The sequence below is a fragment of the Gigantopelta aegis genome, chromosome 8, assembly GCF_016097555.1.
Source record: "Gigantopelta aegis isolate Gae_Host chromosome 8, Gae_host_genome, whole genome shotgun sequence".
NCBI classification, from domain to species: domain Eukaryota; kingdom Metazoa; phylum Mollusca; class Gastropoda; order Neomphalida; family Peltospiridae; genus Gigantopelta; species Gigantopelta aegis.
The window spans coordinates 72,304,039-72,321,988 of NC_054706.1; the positions used below are offsets into that span (position 1 = coordinate 72,304,039).

General features: G+C 36.8%; 1 protein-coding gene across 1 annotated transcript; it reads right to left on the reverse strand.

Annotated features, from left to right (window-relative positions):
• Window positions 1-1,731: 1,731 nt before the first annotated feature.
• On the reverse strand, window positions 1,732-16,066 carry LOC121379810 (chitinase-3-like protein 1). Its single transcript, XM_041508462.1, has 12 exons — window positions 16,022-16,066; window positions 11,242-11,317; window positions 10,581-10,761; window positions 9,983-10,248; window positions 9,827-9,924; window positions 9,065-9,189; window positions 7,777-7,873; window positions 6,991-7,188; window positions 6,076-6,210; window positions 4,533-4,672; window positions 3,352-3,506; window positions 1,732-2,256 (listed from the first exon to the last, which is right to left on the reverse strand). Exons 1-12 carry the CDS (start codon window positions 16,064-16,066, stop codon window positions 2,075-2,077), a joined length of 1,698 nt encoding a protein of 565 aa, XP_041364396.1. The 3' UTR covers window positions 1,732-2,074.
• Between the last annotated feature and the right edge of the window lie 1,884 nt (window positions 16,067-17,950).

Below are 17,950 nucleotides of genomic sequence, written 5' to 3' on the forward strand. Positions count from 1 at the left end.
ATTAGGTTTGTTCAGGCCTTCGCAGTCGCTGGTATTGTAGCAATTGCTATGGTTCAATGTTTTCAAGCACATCCATGTTCTGAATATAAATTAGGGTATATTTGCTGAGAAAACAAAAATGACATTCAGTATATGAGTTTCGTTTAATAAGGGTGTTATTCTCCTCGCTTATACGCCCGTTATACACACAAAAAGTAATCTTCTGTTCCAATAAACCTGTTAAGTTCATTCTCGATTTATTTACACGACATATCTGTTGGGTGTGTGTATATTTTGTTTGAAAGAAAGTACATGTACATGAGACCTTGTAATAAATGTAGTATTATCAACAGTTGTGTAAACACGTGCGTATCTACTGCTCACAGAACCAATCAAATATAACTTCAAATACGCCTTTACTGTAAGATGTTACCTTACTTTCTGGGGTGTGACTCCAAAAGCCGATGATTAATAAAATCAATGTGATCTAGTACTAGTGGTACGTTGAATAAGAGAAATTTTAACTTTAACCGTAAACTTTAACTTTAAAAAGATGATAAATCAACTTAAATATTTTCTACAGTTAAATCTTCAATCTTAAAAAATATTTTTATAATTTAACCAGACCTAGAAGTCGCATAAAAATGTATTAACTTGCTACCTGTAATAGTGTTATAAAAGATGACGTAAGACAGTTTGTTTTATCAATATTAAAACAACTGCAACCACTCCGTGGGCTACTCTTTTTCGATTACAAGGAAGGGTTTATTTTGCATTTACTATCACACAGACATGATAGTAGGCTACTTACCATGGTTTTTGATACACCACTTGTAGAGCACTGGATAGAATGAGAAATGGGCCTGGCCACTGACGGCGATCGACCCTCGAGCATCAGGCGAGTGCTTTACCTCCCGGCTATATCCCGTCCCATTATTAAAGGGACATTCCTGAGTTTACTGCAATTTTTAAGATGTTATCGACTAACGGAGACTTTATAACGATTGTAATTATTACATATCAATATATTTTTCTGCATAAAATATTAGTGGCTGTATATTAAACGTGTTTCTGATAGTTCTAATATTTGTACTAGGTTATATTCCATTTTCTTTCTTAAAATATTTTTTTTCATACGTACGAAATTAATTGAAGACAAAATCTTGTGCTTTTTACACATATTAAAACGACCAAAAACACAATGAATATATAGACACTGATATTCTAAAGAAGAAAATATTTGTAATATGTAAGTTTAATCAGGAATGTCCCTTTAAGAGTTTCCTTCTCCTTTGAGTGATAACTTGTGGAATGAAGCATTCTGGTAATGGTTTTGAACTGCAGTGATGTTTACATAGCAAATTATTGCGTGTGAGGGTTTGTGTGATTGTCTTGGGAATTTAAAAAAAAGTTGATGTTTTGTTTCATGTAAGTAAAACGTTTTTTTGTTATTTTTATTTACAATTCAAAACTTTTTTTTGTTATTTTTATTTACAAATCATGTAAGAAATACAGAAGTCCCTTTTTTCACAGAACTACATTTTATAATAATCACTCTCCCAACAGTAACCACCCTTTCATCTGAAAACTGATGTTTGTTTGGACATCGATAAAACACAAACGGACAGTATATTCTGGGAAGTTTGAAAGCAAGATCTATTTGTCATATGCGGTTATTCTAGATATCACTGAAATCAGGCGTGACACTACGAATGTTACGGGGATGCCAATAAAAACACTCCTAGAGTTGCGATGTTCTCTCTCTTTTCTGCAGTTTATTAAAGAAAATTAAATACAAACCATAAACTCTACTAGTTAATTTTTAAAACATACCCTTTAAACATTCCTGTTACCGTCATTGGAAATGTCAACAATTTAGTTAAAAACACACTTTATTTGAACGTTGAAACCATCGTTATTAAATCTATAATAACTCGTCAAATTAGACGGGACTTTTTCTTTCTTTTTCTTATCACTGAATAAAATTTAAAGCATCCCTAGAATGAAAACAAATTAAAAGCTGCACGCGTTGTGCGATTCAAAGAATTGTCCAGTCAATCAAGGCATAGTTTCTGTCCTGTTGGAACGATTCCCTCTATCCTCTGATGGAGCAGGATTTCCTCATTTTAGGGCTGACACATTTCTTGGTGCAGGGGTTGTACACGACTCCTTGGTTGCACATACAGACGAGACACAGAGACATGTAAGGCACTGACGTCAGAGCAAACTTGCGAGGATTTCGCCTCATAGAGCGGGATGGGTTACACCATCTTCGTGCTGTAAAGACAAATTTCAAATTGCATTAAGAATATAATTCAAATTCAATATTTTGTTTTATCTTATTCAAGCCATATATTTTTTATTTATTATTATATATATTTTTTATTTTTTATTATTATTATTATTATTATTAGTACCTAATTGTTAGGTGTAGCTATAACTAATTAAAATAGTATATTTCACGTTTTCCTCTCTCTCTTTTTATCTTCATTCACATTATTTATTCGTTTTGCAAGCACATAAGGTGACTTAACCAAGAATGTATTTGTGTGCAATCATTAAAAAGAAGGAAGAAATTAGAAGCAGTTGCATAAGTGATGCCCAAACAAAAAGGGCACCCTTTCATACATATTTCGGGCGAGGGCTGCTTCCATGCTACCACTTCGTTAGTTACAGCCGAGCTTATGTAATGTATGTCTGCGCATGTTATTTTTATGCTGTTGAGGATAAGCAGACACGTAGGGACCTGAAGCCTGTGCAGACCCACTTGAGGACGAAAATGTACTGGTTTTGGGGGTGTTTAAAAAAAAAACATAAATAAGGGTACACATCTTCCTTGTTCCGCCCCCCCCCCCCCCCCCCGTCCCTACATACACACATTAAACGCACGCATACACTAAACACTGTGCCCCACCAAGACCCCCACCCCCCTAGCAACCAGTGGTCCACAACTGGTTCATCGCAGACCGTGGTATGTGCTGTCCTGTCTGTGGGAAAGTGCATGTAAAAGACCCCTTGCTGCTTATCGGAAAGAGTAGCCTATGTGCCGGAAGCGGGTTTCCTCTAAAGAAATATGTCAGAATGACCATATGTCTGACCTCCAATAGCCGATGATAAGATAAAAATCAATGTGCTCTAGAGGCGTCGTTAAATAAAACAAACTTTATTTTTTACCAAGACAACCACCCCCACCACCACCCCACACTAGAAATTGTGTCTCCACAATCCAGATATCGTTCCTACGGGCCTGACATGTGTTACTTAACATACCGTAATAGGTCATTTCGTATAAATATGGCTCGTGTCATAAATACGATTAAAAACATTAAAAAATAAATAAACATATGAGCTGAAATGGTTAGTGTTACTTACGCATATACTGAATCCTGCATGCACCCCAGTTGCGTACTTTACGTTTTGGTGCCGCTGTGGTGGTAGTTGTTGTTGTTGTGGTAGTGGTAGTGGTGGTGGTTTCTTGGGGTTTTGTCGTTGTTGTAGGTGTGGTAGCTGTCGTCGGAGGTGCTGTTCTAAAATTTACAATTTCATTTTTTATTTTTTTATTTTTTATTGTCCCCAGAAACATAAGCAAGGTCAAGGTTGGGGCCTTGAATCATTGCTGTACATGGTATTATTGTATATATATAAACGATACATAATTAAAGCTATACACTCGTATATAAAGCACTTATTAAACAATATGTGTATACATATGCATGTGCGTGTGTGTGAGAGGGATAGAGAGAGAGAGGGGGGGGGGGGACAGACAGACAGACACGGACGTGTGGAGTAACAATATCATTTTAGTAAACTTCTAAAAGCATTGCAAGGTTATTTGTTTAGTAAGCCATTAAACGTATAAACAACGTACAACACTAAACTGCCCTGAAAATGCGTCTCTGGGCATATTTATTTTATAATGTTACGAGGAGCATATTTCGATTTCAATTTACAGATTTCAATCCGCAAACTCGCCATATCTGTAATTGTGTAACCCCTTTACAAAATCATGGATCCACCCCTGCGATATTTATGTCTTATACAGAATCTGTCGTGGTAGACCATAATTATACTGAGAGACTTTGTGCACCTTTATAAAGGGTTAACATTTCTTCCTGGGGCAGAAGGAATATCAAACCAGGAGGCAGGACGTAGCCTAGTGGTAAAGAGCTCGCCTGATACTCAGTCGCTCTAGGATCTATCCCCGTCGGTGGGCTCATCGGGCTATTTCTCGTTTCATCCAGTGCACCACGACTGGTATACCAAAGGCCATGGTATGTGCTCTCCTGCCTATGGAATGGGGCATATAAAAGATCCCTTGCTACTAATGGGAAAATATAGAGGGTTTTCTCTCTAAAACTATATGTAAAAATTACAACATGTTTGGCATCCAAAAGCCGATGATTAATAAATCAATGTCCTCTAGTGGTGTCGTTAAACAAAATAAACTTTAAATTACCAAATGTTCAACATCCAATAGCCTATGATAAATTAATATGTATTTAAACAAACAAACTACAAACTTCTACTTTTCTTTTTTTTAATCTAAATCTCACCTGTCGTCGTCATTAGGTAGACCGTCTTTAAGTGCGTTCATTAGGGGGAACTTTCCTTTGCCGCAGAAATTACCGTAGTCTTCATAGTCGAGACTCCAAACCATCGCTCCACCCAGACCCTTATCTTTGATGTACTGAATCTGCGCAATATAAAGGTACCTATAGCAGTGATATGTATAATATTACTGCTTAACTTATGATCATTAGCGGCGACGATCTGCATTACCAGGGTTTGCTTTTTTAACATGCGCATGAACAAATAAGTATTATATAACAGAAATGCCATCAAAGAAAGAAGTGTTTTATTTAACGACGCACTCAACACATTTTATTTACGGTTATATGGCGTCAGACATATGGTTAAGGACCACACAGACTTTGAGAGGAAACCCGCTGTCGCCACTACATGGGCTACTCTTCCGATTAGCAGCAAGGGATCTTTTATTTGCGCTTCCCACAGGCAGGATAGCACAAACCATGGCCTTTGTTGAACCAGTTATGGAGCACTGGTCGGTGCAAGTGGTTTACACCTACCCATTGAACCTTGCGGAGCACTCACTCAGGGTTTGGAGTCGGTATCTGGATTAAAAATCCCATGCCTCGACTGGGATCCGAACTCAGTACCTACCAGCCTGTAGACCGATGGCCTGCCACGACGCCACCGAGGCCGGTGAAATGCCATCAAACACTAGAATAACCAAGATGTGTATGGTGCGTGCGTATTCACTGACAACCTGCCCCAACTCCGAAAATATTTTCGTTTGTTCGAAGTTTTATTTGTGTTCCTGTTCTTCGGTGTTGTTTTGTTGTTGTTGGATTTTTTTTTCTTGGTTGGTTTGTTGGATTTGGGGGTGAGGGTTGGTTACTTACATTTTTTTTCATACAGTGCTATCTTTGTTGTCCAGATATCGCTTTTAAGACCAACTAGAAAAAAGATTTCGTACCCTCCTATACCGGTCCGCCTCCCATCCACCTCCACCCCACCCCCACCCCATTATAAATATCCTTTCTACAGGCCCGTATATGTTCCCAACGTTCATGACACTATACTCTGTTTGGAAGGAAGGAAGGAAATGTTTTATTTAACGACGCACTCAACACATTTTATTTACGGTTATATGGCGTCAGACATACGGTTAAGGACCACACATATATTGAATAGGGAAACCCGCTGTCGCCACTTCATGGGCTACTCCTTTTGATTAGCAGCAAGGGATCTTTTATATGCACCATCCCACAGACAGGATAGCACATACCACGGCCTGCGTTATATCAGTTGTGGAGCACTGGCTGGAATGAGAAATAGCCAAAGGGACCACCGACGGGGATCGATCCTAGACCGACCGCGCATCAAGCGAACGCTTTACCATTGGGTTACGTCCCGCCCCCACACTGTTTGGAAACCATCTTCCAAAGAAACATAAAAACGTAGACATTTTATACACAAACTATAGACAATTATCACTTATTAATGTCCTACACCCCACTTTTCTTACTACGGGAACAATGTTTTTGATGTTAAATCAGATGATATGCTAGTTACCTTTCTTTTAGTACTTTCAATGTCGTCGTAGCCGGACCACTCTAAACCAGCTGACGAAGTGCCCCATGTTGCAGTGGTGCCGAGAGCAGGTATGTACTTCGATGTCCAGCCATTATTTTTAACATTCTCACAGATCTGGAATTAAAACAAAAAATAGGCAAAAATTAAAAATTAATGTCTTCCAGTATTAACGTCCCTCTTCCCAAATATATATGTTAGAGAAAGAATATTTAAAACAGGAGAGGTTGTGGTTATATTTTTACAGCTAAAGTCATTATTGGAGTTGGGTAACAATAGGGTGATATTTCTGGTGCTGCTATAGCAACTGCTACAGCTAGTTGGTACTATATACCACAACTACCACCACTGCTCTTATTGCCACAACTACTTCTACCGATTACCAATGTTTCTACTGTTGCTACTGTTACTACCTCTACTAAAACTTTATTACATACCATTTGATCTTATTATAGTATTAAAGACCATTCTGACCGTGCCAGAAACAAATGTTTTATTGAAAATACACAAATATATGTGTAATACAAAATCTCGCTTGCGTGGTACGTGGTCACTCGAATTACGTCATGTCCAGCGTTCTATCAATTGCACAAAATTCAAGTGACTTTCCAGACACAATAAGTTATGTTAATTATTTAAAATTGTGTTAATCATAATACAGAAATGTGATATGTAATAAATACAGAACCAAATACCAATTGTTTTTATTTGTTATTTATTGCATATTGTTTATAGTGCGCAAGATTTATAACAATCGACTGCTACGCGGTCTCGTTGTATAATACTTTTGCGCACAATTAACTTGAAAAATAAACAACACGGCAAAACAACTGGTATTCAGTTCTGTGTATGTACTTCACTTTAATAAACCAAACAGTAGATGGAGTTCATTCTTACCTCGAGATATGTTAATGTTCCACCCAATGACGCGTGTGGCCCTGCAACCCCGGGACCCGTGCTTGGTTCGCCAACTCCATTGTTGGGCGGTGGGTTGGTGGACGACTTCAGTGTAACTGAATTACCATATGCGGGTATTCCCATCGTCAGTTTGGCCGGAAGTCCTGAGTCCTGTATCCAGGCTTTTATTGTGTTGTCCTAAAAATAATTTACAACGTGAATTACATCAACATGACAAAATTCTACTTGTTTTGTTTCATTTTAGTGGTATATATAGTTGAAACGTGTTATGTACTGTATCTAGCATATACTACGTGACGTATGTTATGTGGAGTCTACTGTACACATGTATAATACGTAACGAGTGTTAATAATAAATAATAACTTATGTGGAGATAGTCAACTGTATATAATACGTGATTTCTGTTATGTGGAGATAGTCTATTGTATATAATACGTGACGTGTGTTGTGTTGAGATAATTTGCTGTATATAATACGTGAAATGCGTTGTGTGGAGATATCTACGGTATGAATACGTAACATGAGTTGTGTGGATATATCTACAGTATGTAATACGTGACATGAGTTGTGTGGAGATATCTATTGTATGTAATACGTGACATGAGTTGTGTGGAGATATATACAGTATGGATACGTAACTTGAGTTGTGTGGATATATCTATGTATGTAATACGTGACGAGTTGTGTGGAGATATCTACTATAATACGTCACATGTAATACATGATGTATGTAGGTTTCAAGCGGGAGCGCCTGTTTCACTCACGATGTTTGAAAATAGTTCTGCATGTGAATAGGCTCCCCTGGCAGCGTCCCAGTTGCCATGGAAATCATACGACATAATGTTGATGTAGTCCACAGCTCTGAAATACATGTGATAAAATAATTATAATACTTTTGACGTAGATAACAGCTCTGAAATACACATGCTATAATGTTGATGTAGTCAACACTCAAATACATGTGATATAATGTTGATGTAGACGACAAGTCTGAAATACATGTAATATAATGTTGATGTAGACGACAAGTCTGAAATACATGTGATATACTGTTGATGTAGACGACTAGTCTGAAATGCATGTAATATAATGTTGATGTTGTCAACAACACTGAAATGCCTGTGATATAATGTTGATGTAGTCGATAACTCTGAAATACATGTGATATAATGTTGATGTAGACGACTAGTCTGAAATACATGTAATATAATGTTGATGTAGACGACAAGTCTGAAATACATGTGATATAATGCTGATGTAGACGACAAGTCTGAAATACATGTGATATAATGTTGATGTAGACGACAAGTCTGAAATACATGTAATATAATGTTGATGTACACGACTAGTCTGAAATAAATGTGATATAATGTTGATGTAGACGATAACTCTGAAATACATGTGATATAATGTTGATGTTGTCAACAACACTGAAATGCCTGTGATATAATGTTGATGTAGTCGATAACTCTGAAATACATGTGATATAATGCTGATGTAGTCAACACTCTCAAATACATCTGATATAATGTTGATGTAGTCAACAACTCTCACATACATGTGATATAATGTTGATGTAGTTAACAACTCTCAAATACATGTGATATAATGTTGATGTTGTCAACAACTCTCAAATACATGTGATATAATGTTGATGTATTCAACAACTCTCAACTACATGTGATATAATGTTGATGTTGTCAACAACTCTCAAATACATGTGATATAATGTTGATGTAGTCAACACTGAAATACATGTAATATAATTAGGAGATAACCATATGGAGTTTTTAAAATTGCGGGTGTTATTGTCTGTTTGATGTAGACAACATTTTATAAATTAACTGATGATCAAAAGAAAGTAAACCAACAAATATATGCGATACTGTCTAAAGGGAGGCGTGATCTTCTCGCGTTTTCTCGACTATATATTACACGTTTCCTTTACTTCTTACTGGTGAAAAAAGCACAGGAATGATTGGCCTGGGAATACACATATATGGTCAACGAATATATCCGAGGATATCCGATCCTTCTAACAGTAATACTCACTTTGCTACTTGCGCTATGTCGTAGTATCTGCGAGCCCTTTCTATGGAGGCGATCACCGCTACCATGAGCTCTAGCCGTGGCTGTTTCGTCTGAGCGGCGTCATCTTCAAACAGCTGTCGCAGCCTCTACAACATCACATGAATGGTTAATGTTTCAGCTTCATTCTCACGAATGAGAATAACACATTAAAATATCGGGGTGGGGGATGGGCGGGGGGGGGGGGGGGCAGTAAAAAGATAATTTGAGTATTTGTAGCAAGACAAAATCCATCCCCGGCCCGAAACGTTAGGTATAATACTTGGAATATTTCAGTATAATTAAGCGTGAATTCTAAACTTTATGATGTCATGTAAAAGGTAAATATTGTACTAATCACAATACTATTATATCTTTCACTAACTGCGACATCTGTGGATTCTAAAACTAATGGTACCTACAGTATCAACCATGGAATATTAATTCCTGTACAAGGAAAATGAAACGCACTGAATCGAATGTGACAAAACACACACAGTGGCGCTAACTAGCATACAGATCAGTCATCAGACGTTATAGAACATGCACTATATCACCGACTGGCAAGTGCATAATGACCGAACCTTACTCTTTATTTATTTAAATGTATGTGTGTGTGTGTGTGTGTGTGTGTGTGTGTGTGTGTGTGTGTGTGTGTGTGTGTGTGTGTGTGTTATAAAACGTTACACTTAATGACACAGACATCAAAATACACCAGATGTAATGTCGTTGCCACCCTCGCCAGACCCAGAGCCAGCTTCGATGTCTTTTGGGCTTAAACAGCTGTGCTGACTTCACCGCATGAATCACTATCCAAGAGATCAGCAAGCCCTGACCCATCAGTGGCACACGCCCCGAGTACAGTTGTATAGGCAAGCAATTAGATTTCACTCAAATTGGACTATGATCTACAAACCTGTAACCAGAGTGTGAAGCGCTGTTTATCCTGCGGGTTTCCTTCTCGGTCAGTCGGGTATTCCCAGTCTATATCAAGGCCGTCGAAGTTGTGTTGTCTGAGGAAGGCCAGCGCCTTGACGTTGAACTCGTTCATCGTCTCATCGGTGGATACGATTTGCGTGAACTCCGTCGACTTGGCGTTCCAGCCGCCCACCGCCAGCAGAATCTTGAGGCTGGGGTTCTGTGTCTTCAGCGCCGTCGTGCGGTTATACCTGCAACAAAACAATGACGTAGATCTACATGGGTCAACTGGCAGAATTTGTTTTGACACAAAATGTACAGGGAGTATTTTGTTTTAATTAGACATTAACCATTAACAATTTACCACAAACCCATTGCCCTGAACAGACAACCTAAATGGTTGAGGTGTTTGCCCAAGCTATCGCATTTGAACGTCAGATGGATACAAGCACAAACTAACTATTAATGAAATGAAAGGCGGCCTATACAGTTAGGTAGTTTCAACATTTTACACACTAGTACATTTGTCAGTAAGAATGGTAATAAAAACATTTTAAAACCAAATCGTCCGTAAGGTCCTTACAGGTCCAAGTCATTCGCTTCGATGGTTGTGATGCTGTTGGTGGTGGCGTTGGCATCTCCAAATGCGAACAGAATGTGCGTACACACATACGGGTCGATGTTCTCTGGAAGGAACCGGCCCTTGCCTTCTCGATACTGGGACCAGTTAGTGTAGTAGCACACGCGGACATAGCCATGGGTCACTGCAACCACAAAACAGTAGTTTAGAAGATCGCCACAGCGCACGTCAATTTCTACACACACACACACACACACACACACACACACACACACACACACATGTCAATCCATGTATATATCTTGTGACCGTTATGGCAAGTTCAACTGTTAATTTTGGACAAAAATAGTGGTCATTGTAATTTTGTGGCCGTTATAGCAGGTTCAACCATTCATTTTTGTCCTAAAATAGTGGCCGTTGGCCGCATTGAACAGATAGCAGTTATATACATGTAAAATAAAGAAGGAAATACATTGGGTGGGAATTATGGTGGACGTTATGGGCAGGTGGCCGTTATATACAGGTGACCGTTAGACCAGTCTCGACTGTACATATATGTGTGTGTGTGTGTGTGTGTGTGTGTGTGTGTGTGTGTGTGTGTGTGTGTGTGCGTTTTCAAACATTCTTTAGTCCAATATTATTTGAACAAGACTACTACACTCACGTGACAGTATGGCCGCGAGCACGACCAAGATGAACAAAGCATTTGCGCAACCACCACGATGATTCGTGTTTGTTCCCTGGAAATAAAAGATTAATTACTCGACAAGGCCTCTTTAAAACATCACTGTTTATGACATTAGTCATATGCAGGAGACGGCACGATGTATTCGAGATAAAGGTTTTTTTTTTAAAACAATACCATTTATGGCATTAGTCATATGCAGGAGACGGCACGGTGTATTCGAGATAAAGGGTTTTTAAAAAACAATACCATTTATGACATTAGTCATATGCAGGAGACGGCACGATGTGTTCGAGATAAAGGGTTTTTTAAAACAATACCATTTATGGCATTAGTCATATGCAGGAGACGGCACTATGTGTTCGAGATAAAGGGTTTTTTAAAAAACAATACCATTTATGACATTAGTCATATGCAGGAGACGGCACGATGTGTTCGAGATAAAGGGTTTTTTAAAACAATACCATTTATGACATTAGTCATATGCAGGAGACGGCACGATGTGTTCGAGATAAAGGGTTTAAAAAAAAAAGAAAACCATTGAAGCACATTGGTTTATTAATCTTCGGCTTTTGGATGTAAACATTTGGCAATTGTGGCACGTAGCCTAAACCAAAACCTGCATTAATTGTTTTCCCATTAACACAAGAAATCTTTTATATTCACTTTCCCACAGATAAATAACTACAAATTAATCTGTACCACATACTCTTTTTTCATAACTCAAGAATATTGTAACGTGCTGTCACAAGTCAAAAGCAGTGATTTCCTGAAGAATCATGGGCAAAAAAGATAAAACAAATAGAGAAATCTACGTCACATATTCATCACCATCAAAGAATTATGTTACCTGAAACGCACGCGCTTAATCAGTCTGTCAGCCTCCAACTTTTCCCATTAAATTGATGTTTTTCGGCAGTAATGGCTTTCGATATTTACCATCGTTCGATTACTATAGCTTGTTATGTTACATGGTCGGTATTAAAACTATACAATAACACTTCATTCTCCAGTTAATAATAATGGTCTTAAAGAGAATATCCCGACACTACTGCCACCATAAAATGTTTTCTACTAATACAATATTTTAATGACTAAAATTACATATTAAATGTTGTTTCTTGTTTTCAATATCAGTGTCTGTATATTCGATATGTTTCTGGTTATCCTAATGTTTGTAAGTAGTCCTAACTGAATTTTGTATGTATGAAAAAAATATATATTAGGAAATAAAATGAAATGTGACCTCATATAAACTCTAGGACGATCAGAAACACGTTTAATACTACAATATCATTGCAACAAATATCATTTCAGTCTTACGAATAAAAAATAGCCGAATAATCAGGATCATTTATGTTTTGTTTTTACCTCAGTTAACAAAACAAAGTTGCAAAGAAGATTAATTTGTAATTTAAAGGGACAGTTTCAAAGTTGCATAATAACCAAAAATATGCATTAATTTTTCAAGTGATTAGTAAAAATTATATACTGACTTACACAGCCACAAAACAATTAAAAAATATATACTGACTTACACAGCCTGAGTTTGCTGCAATTTTTAAGATGTTATCGACTAACAGAGACTTTTTAACGATTGTAATTACATATTAAATATATTTTTCAGCATAAAATATTAGTGACTGTATATTAAACGTGTTTCTGATCGTTCTAATATTTGTGCTAGGTTAAATTTCATTTTATTTCCTAAAATATATTCTTTTCATACGTACGAAATTATTTGAAGACAAAATCCTGTTTGGGCTTCTTACAAATATTAAGATGACTAGAAATACATTAAATATATAGACACTGATATTCTAAACAAGAAAATATATTTAATATGTAAGTTTAATCGTAGAAATATTTTATTTTTCGGAAACGTCTTACAATGCAGCAAACTCAGGAATGTCACTTTAATGGACGCCAAACATTCATAGCAATTTGGCGAATTTGATCAGAAAATTAGTTTCCAAATTCAAGTAACATTTATCTAAACAGAATTATGTCTTGAAATAGCTATACACATATAACAAGACGTGGTTTTCAAATTAGCTTTTTGTCGAATTGGTAAAGACATAATATATTAACAAAATTCAACTTTGGCGATTTGACAAAGGACAGTTTAAACCTAGGATACGCAATTTTGATGTTCTTGAGTTAATTGTGCATGTATTATACATAGGATCAATTAACTGGTAGTCATTTATCACAATATCACAAATATATCTAAAATTAACGAAATATAACATTTCAACTTTGAGAATGTATCTTTAAATGACAGCTTAAAGGTTAATGACACTCTGTCACATTGAAAACTGTCATTATTAAGACTAGTATATGTAAGTTAAATATATGGTAAAACCTAGTATATATATATATATATATATATATACACACACATGTGTAGTTACATATAAACTTAAATGAAATGATATTTCTTTATTAATTAATCTACAAGTAATTATTGCAGTACATACCATCTTTCCGAGTACGGTAAACCAAGTGAAGAACAGGCAGCACTCTGACAAAATTATATTCGTATAGTAATATATGTCATTTATTTCTTCACTGAAGTATTTAGCGAAGGTACAAGTTGTGCAAAGAAAGAGCACAGGGTCACCCGAAATGAATCTGACGAAAAAGCCTTGATGAAATTGGGTTTTTAAAGAAAACAAATTGTAAAGAAGAGAAATATATGAATGTGGACAATGATGACACTTCAGTTTCACAATACAACGTCATAGTTCTCTATTAAAACACTGCGATCGACTTATCATTGGACATATCGCTTTGTGATCTGCACACCCTCAATTGCAACGCTTAACCGTCAACAAGCAAAAAGCTATAGGTATACATGGGAAAAGTCAATATGGTAATATAGAGAAGAAACAGGGGACGTGTGTCAGTCTATGAAGATGGTGTGAGAACTGGAAAACAAGGACTAATTTTGGCAGCACATGCTGAAGCGTGGACAATGGTGTTAGAATTCCAGCGATCGTGCGAAGGTTTCATTCTCCAGTCCTACACGAAATCTTGACGCACATGCAGTTTGTCGATGACACATATATCTGTATATCATTTATGTATTTACGTCAGTTTAAAATAAATATGAAGAATAATGGTGTTTTTGAGACAAGTCAGTCCCACGTATTCCAGCGAGTTTCAGACACGTCAATATGATGAATGTTAGTGTAGAGTTACGTTTTGTACGGCAGTAACAATAGAAGATGCACGCAAGTCAGTGCAGTTCATTTTGGAATACGTCTTTCCTGAACTGTTGGTGCAAGCATTCTTAATTTATTATTAAAAAAATACATGTCGTCTGCTTTACCAACAGTTTCGTATTCATAACTTGTATGTTTAAATTATTTTACGATATACCCGTGGGGGTGCTGACAGAAAACATTGGTTACTCTTCGTTTTCTAAAGTTTGTTTCGTTTAAGGACACCACTAGAGCACATTGATTAATTAATCATCCGCTATTGGATGTTAAACATTTTGTAATTCTGGCACGTAGTCATTAGAGGAAACCCGCTACATTTTTTCTAAGGCAGCAATTGATCTTTTATATGCATTTTCCCACAGACAGGAAAACACATACCACGGCATTTGACCAGTTGTGGTGCACTGGTTGTAACGAGAGATAAAACAGTCAGTTAAATGGATCAACCGAGGTGTTTCGATCCTGCGACGCAAGCACCTCGAGTAAGCACTCAACCAACTGAGCTATACCCCGCCCTCTCTTCGTCTTTTGCTTCATTATCATCATCATTATCATCATCTTCTTCTTCTTCTTCTTCTTCTTCTTCTTCTTCTTCTTCTTCTTCTTGTTAGTTTGGTTTGTTTTTTTATGTTGGTTGGTTGGTTGTTTTGGTGTTGTTGGGGTTTGGGTTTTTGGGGTTTTTTGGGGGTTTTTTGTTTTGTTTTGTTTTCTGTTTGTTTGGGGGGTTTTGTGGGGTTTTTGGGGGGTGTACTTGTTTTGTTTTTCTCTGTTTACTTTAAGGTTTTTTTTGTTGTTGTTTTGGGGTTGTTGTTGTTGTTGTTTCTCTTTTTGTGTCTATTGTTGTTATATCTTTGGGGTGTTGACACTTTAGTTTGCAACTAATTATGAGAAAGCCGTCTAAACCATTCAATTACTCTCATAATGACGAAATAAAGTCAATGATTTTTTTTTTTTTAATAAGCGAAAGGACGAACGAATGAAAACTAAAAATTACTTCATGGTAGAATTATTTCGGGAGTCCACACCTCCCCCTGCTCTAAAAAAAAAATCAATATATTTTCCTAGGGGCATGACCATCCCCCCCCCCCCCCCCCCCCCCCCTCTATAAACGTCGTTCGCCACAGTCTAGACCTCCCCCTCTACTAATTGCAAACTTCGTTGAACCCGCGCCTGGATGGACGTTAATGTGCCATGATTTTCCTTTTACTTCCTCTGGCATTTGGTGTTTGTGTTATTGCAATGTTGAGGTATTTTAGTGCGTATTCGTGTATTTCTGACATTGAGTGTTTCCTGCAATGCCTGTACTACCCAGCATGCTATTTTTGCCTAAACGGAAACCACAGTGTAAGAATATTTCCACATCAGTAATATCCGAGGTTACTGGGGGCTATTGAGATATGTTAATGGACATCAGATACATCTCATAATTAAACACGCACTCATTGCCTGATCTATTCGGGCATAACGGTTGCTAATAGGGTATAGTAGTTTGAAAACGGAAGCCTGCAGTCGTAAATAGCTTGTCTTGTAACCTTGGCATTCTGTTTACACGCTCTGTAGTTGACATATACAACCATGTCCGGTGTATTATCTTCATAAATCAAGGCTAATATTCGTTCGTCGTATTCAGCCTTGATACATGTCGTCAAGAAATCGTGCCACAAAATGCTTAAATTTCATTGGATGCGATGAGATCTGATTGCAACGAATCGCAACGCTCCTTATAGATGCCCTTGTTATTGTAAACAAAGATGGCAGCGTCAGTGTCCGAGGAAACGTGTCGTGTTTGTCACGATATGTTAAAAAAAAGGTTTCGGCGGTTAGTTTTTGATATTGCTTTCAAGATTGTTTTTAACGAATTAAAGTTCAATTTCTTTTTCAATGGTTAATAAAGTATCAACATATTTATTGTTAAGGGTGCAATTAAAAAATAAATAAAAAAACATTATCAATAATTATATCATAATTTCAAAATAAATCATTCACCTGTTTTCGTGTATATAAACGCGAAGTAGGTCAGCTTATTGATGTTAAGAATGTTAAAACCAGTCTGAAAACACCTTTCCCGCATTTTTAAAATTATAGTAAACAGTATAAATGTAATTATTTTTGTTCGATTATTTTTATTTAAACTGAAAAAGAAAACACAGACAAATGCAAACAAAACGAAAATTTTACACCTTAATTGACAATAATTCCAGTTCACAATTGTCACATTGTTATAAAAAAATAAAAATGAAATAAGATCCACGTGTGTGCACAATCTACCCGAGAAAAATTAAATCCATGTAGGCATCTTAGCCATGCATGACAATGAACATGTATACATCTGTAGTACTGTGCCACTCAAGAAAAAGATTCCGAAACTGATCATGAGATGGGTCATGTGTGATCGTTAATTTCATAGTAATATTTTTAACAAGACAAAACAAAAAAGTACTAAAATAATTTTTGGACAATAGTGTAGCGTTTATGGGCTAAAAGTGAGGTCATGGGCGGTCTATAAATAGCGGGGTTAACGATCCACATCTACTGCGCCGAATCACCGGACATGCAAATCGTTTTGGATACAAGGGGGTGCCTATATTTATGCACCATTTTAAAATGTTTATATACTACAGACATAAAACAATTTGTAGTGTATTTCAGATTATGCACTGCTTCATTGGTGAGAGACAAATTTTATTAAGTATTTCACAGTGTTCACATAGAAAATGGTCCTTGAATGCTTAGGTGCGCCGATACACCGGACAGCACTGTATATTATATACACGTCAGTCGGTGGTCAGGTCGCTGAGTACTGTATGGTCTACTCGTTGAACGTAGTGCAAAGAAAGGTAATGGAACATATGTTTAAAGGGACATTCCTGAGTTTGCTGCAATGTTTAATATGTTATCGACTAACAGAGTGTTTTTAACGATTATAATTACATATCAAATATATGTTTCTGCATAAAATATTAGCGGCTGTATATTAAATGTGTTTCTGATCGTTCTAATATTTGTATTAGGTTAAATTTAATTTTATTTCCTAAAATATATCCAGTTTGGGCTTCTTACAAATATTAAGATGTCCAGAAACACATTGAATATACAGACACTGATATTCTAAACAAGAAAATATATTTGATATGTAAATTTATTCGTAGAAATATTTTATTAGTCGGAAACATGTTACAATGCGGTAAACTCAGGAATGTCCCTCAGGGGCGGTTGTTTCCTATAATTAGGATACCAGACCCTGTATCACAGATATGAATGTGAGGTTGAGTCTCAGGTTGGAACACACAGACACACTCAACTGCCGCCCCGCCCCCCTCCCGTCCGACTAGTGCTGGAGTAAAACCTCAAATTCGGGCAAATGTGCTATCCTGAGACATTTTTACCATGTATTTCCATCATTCTACCCTCAAAATTAGTTGTAATCTATGTAAAAATGAGTAGTGAGTCGTTTGCAACCC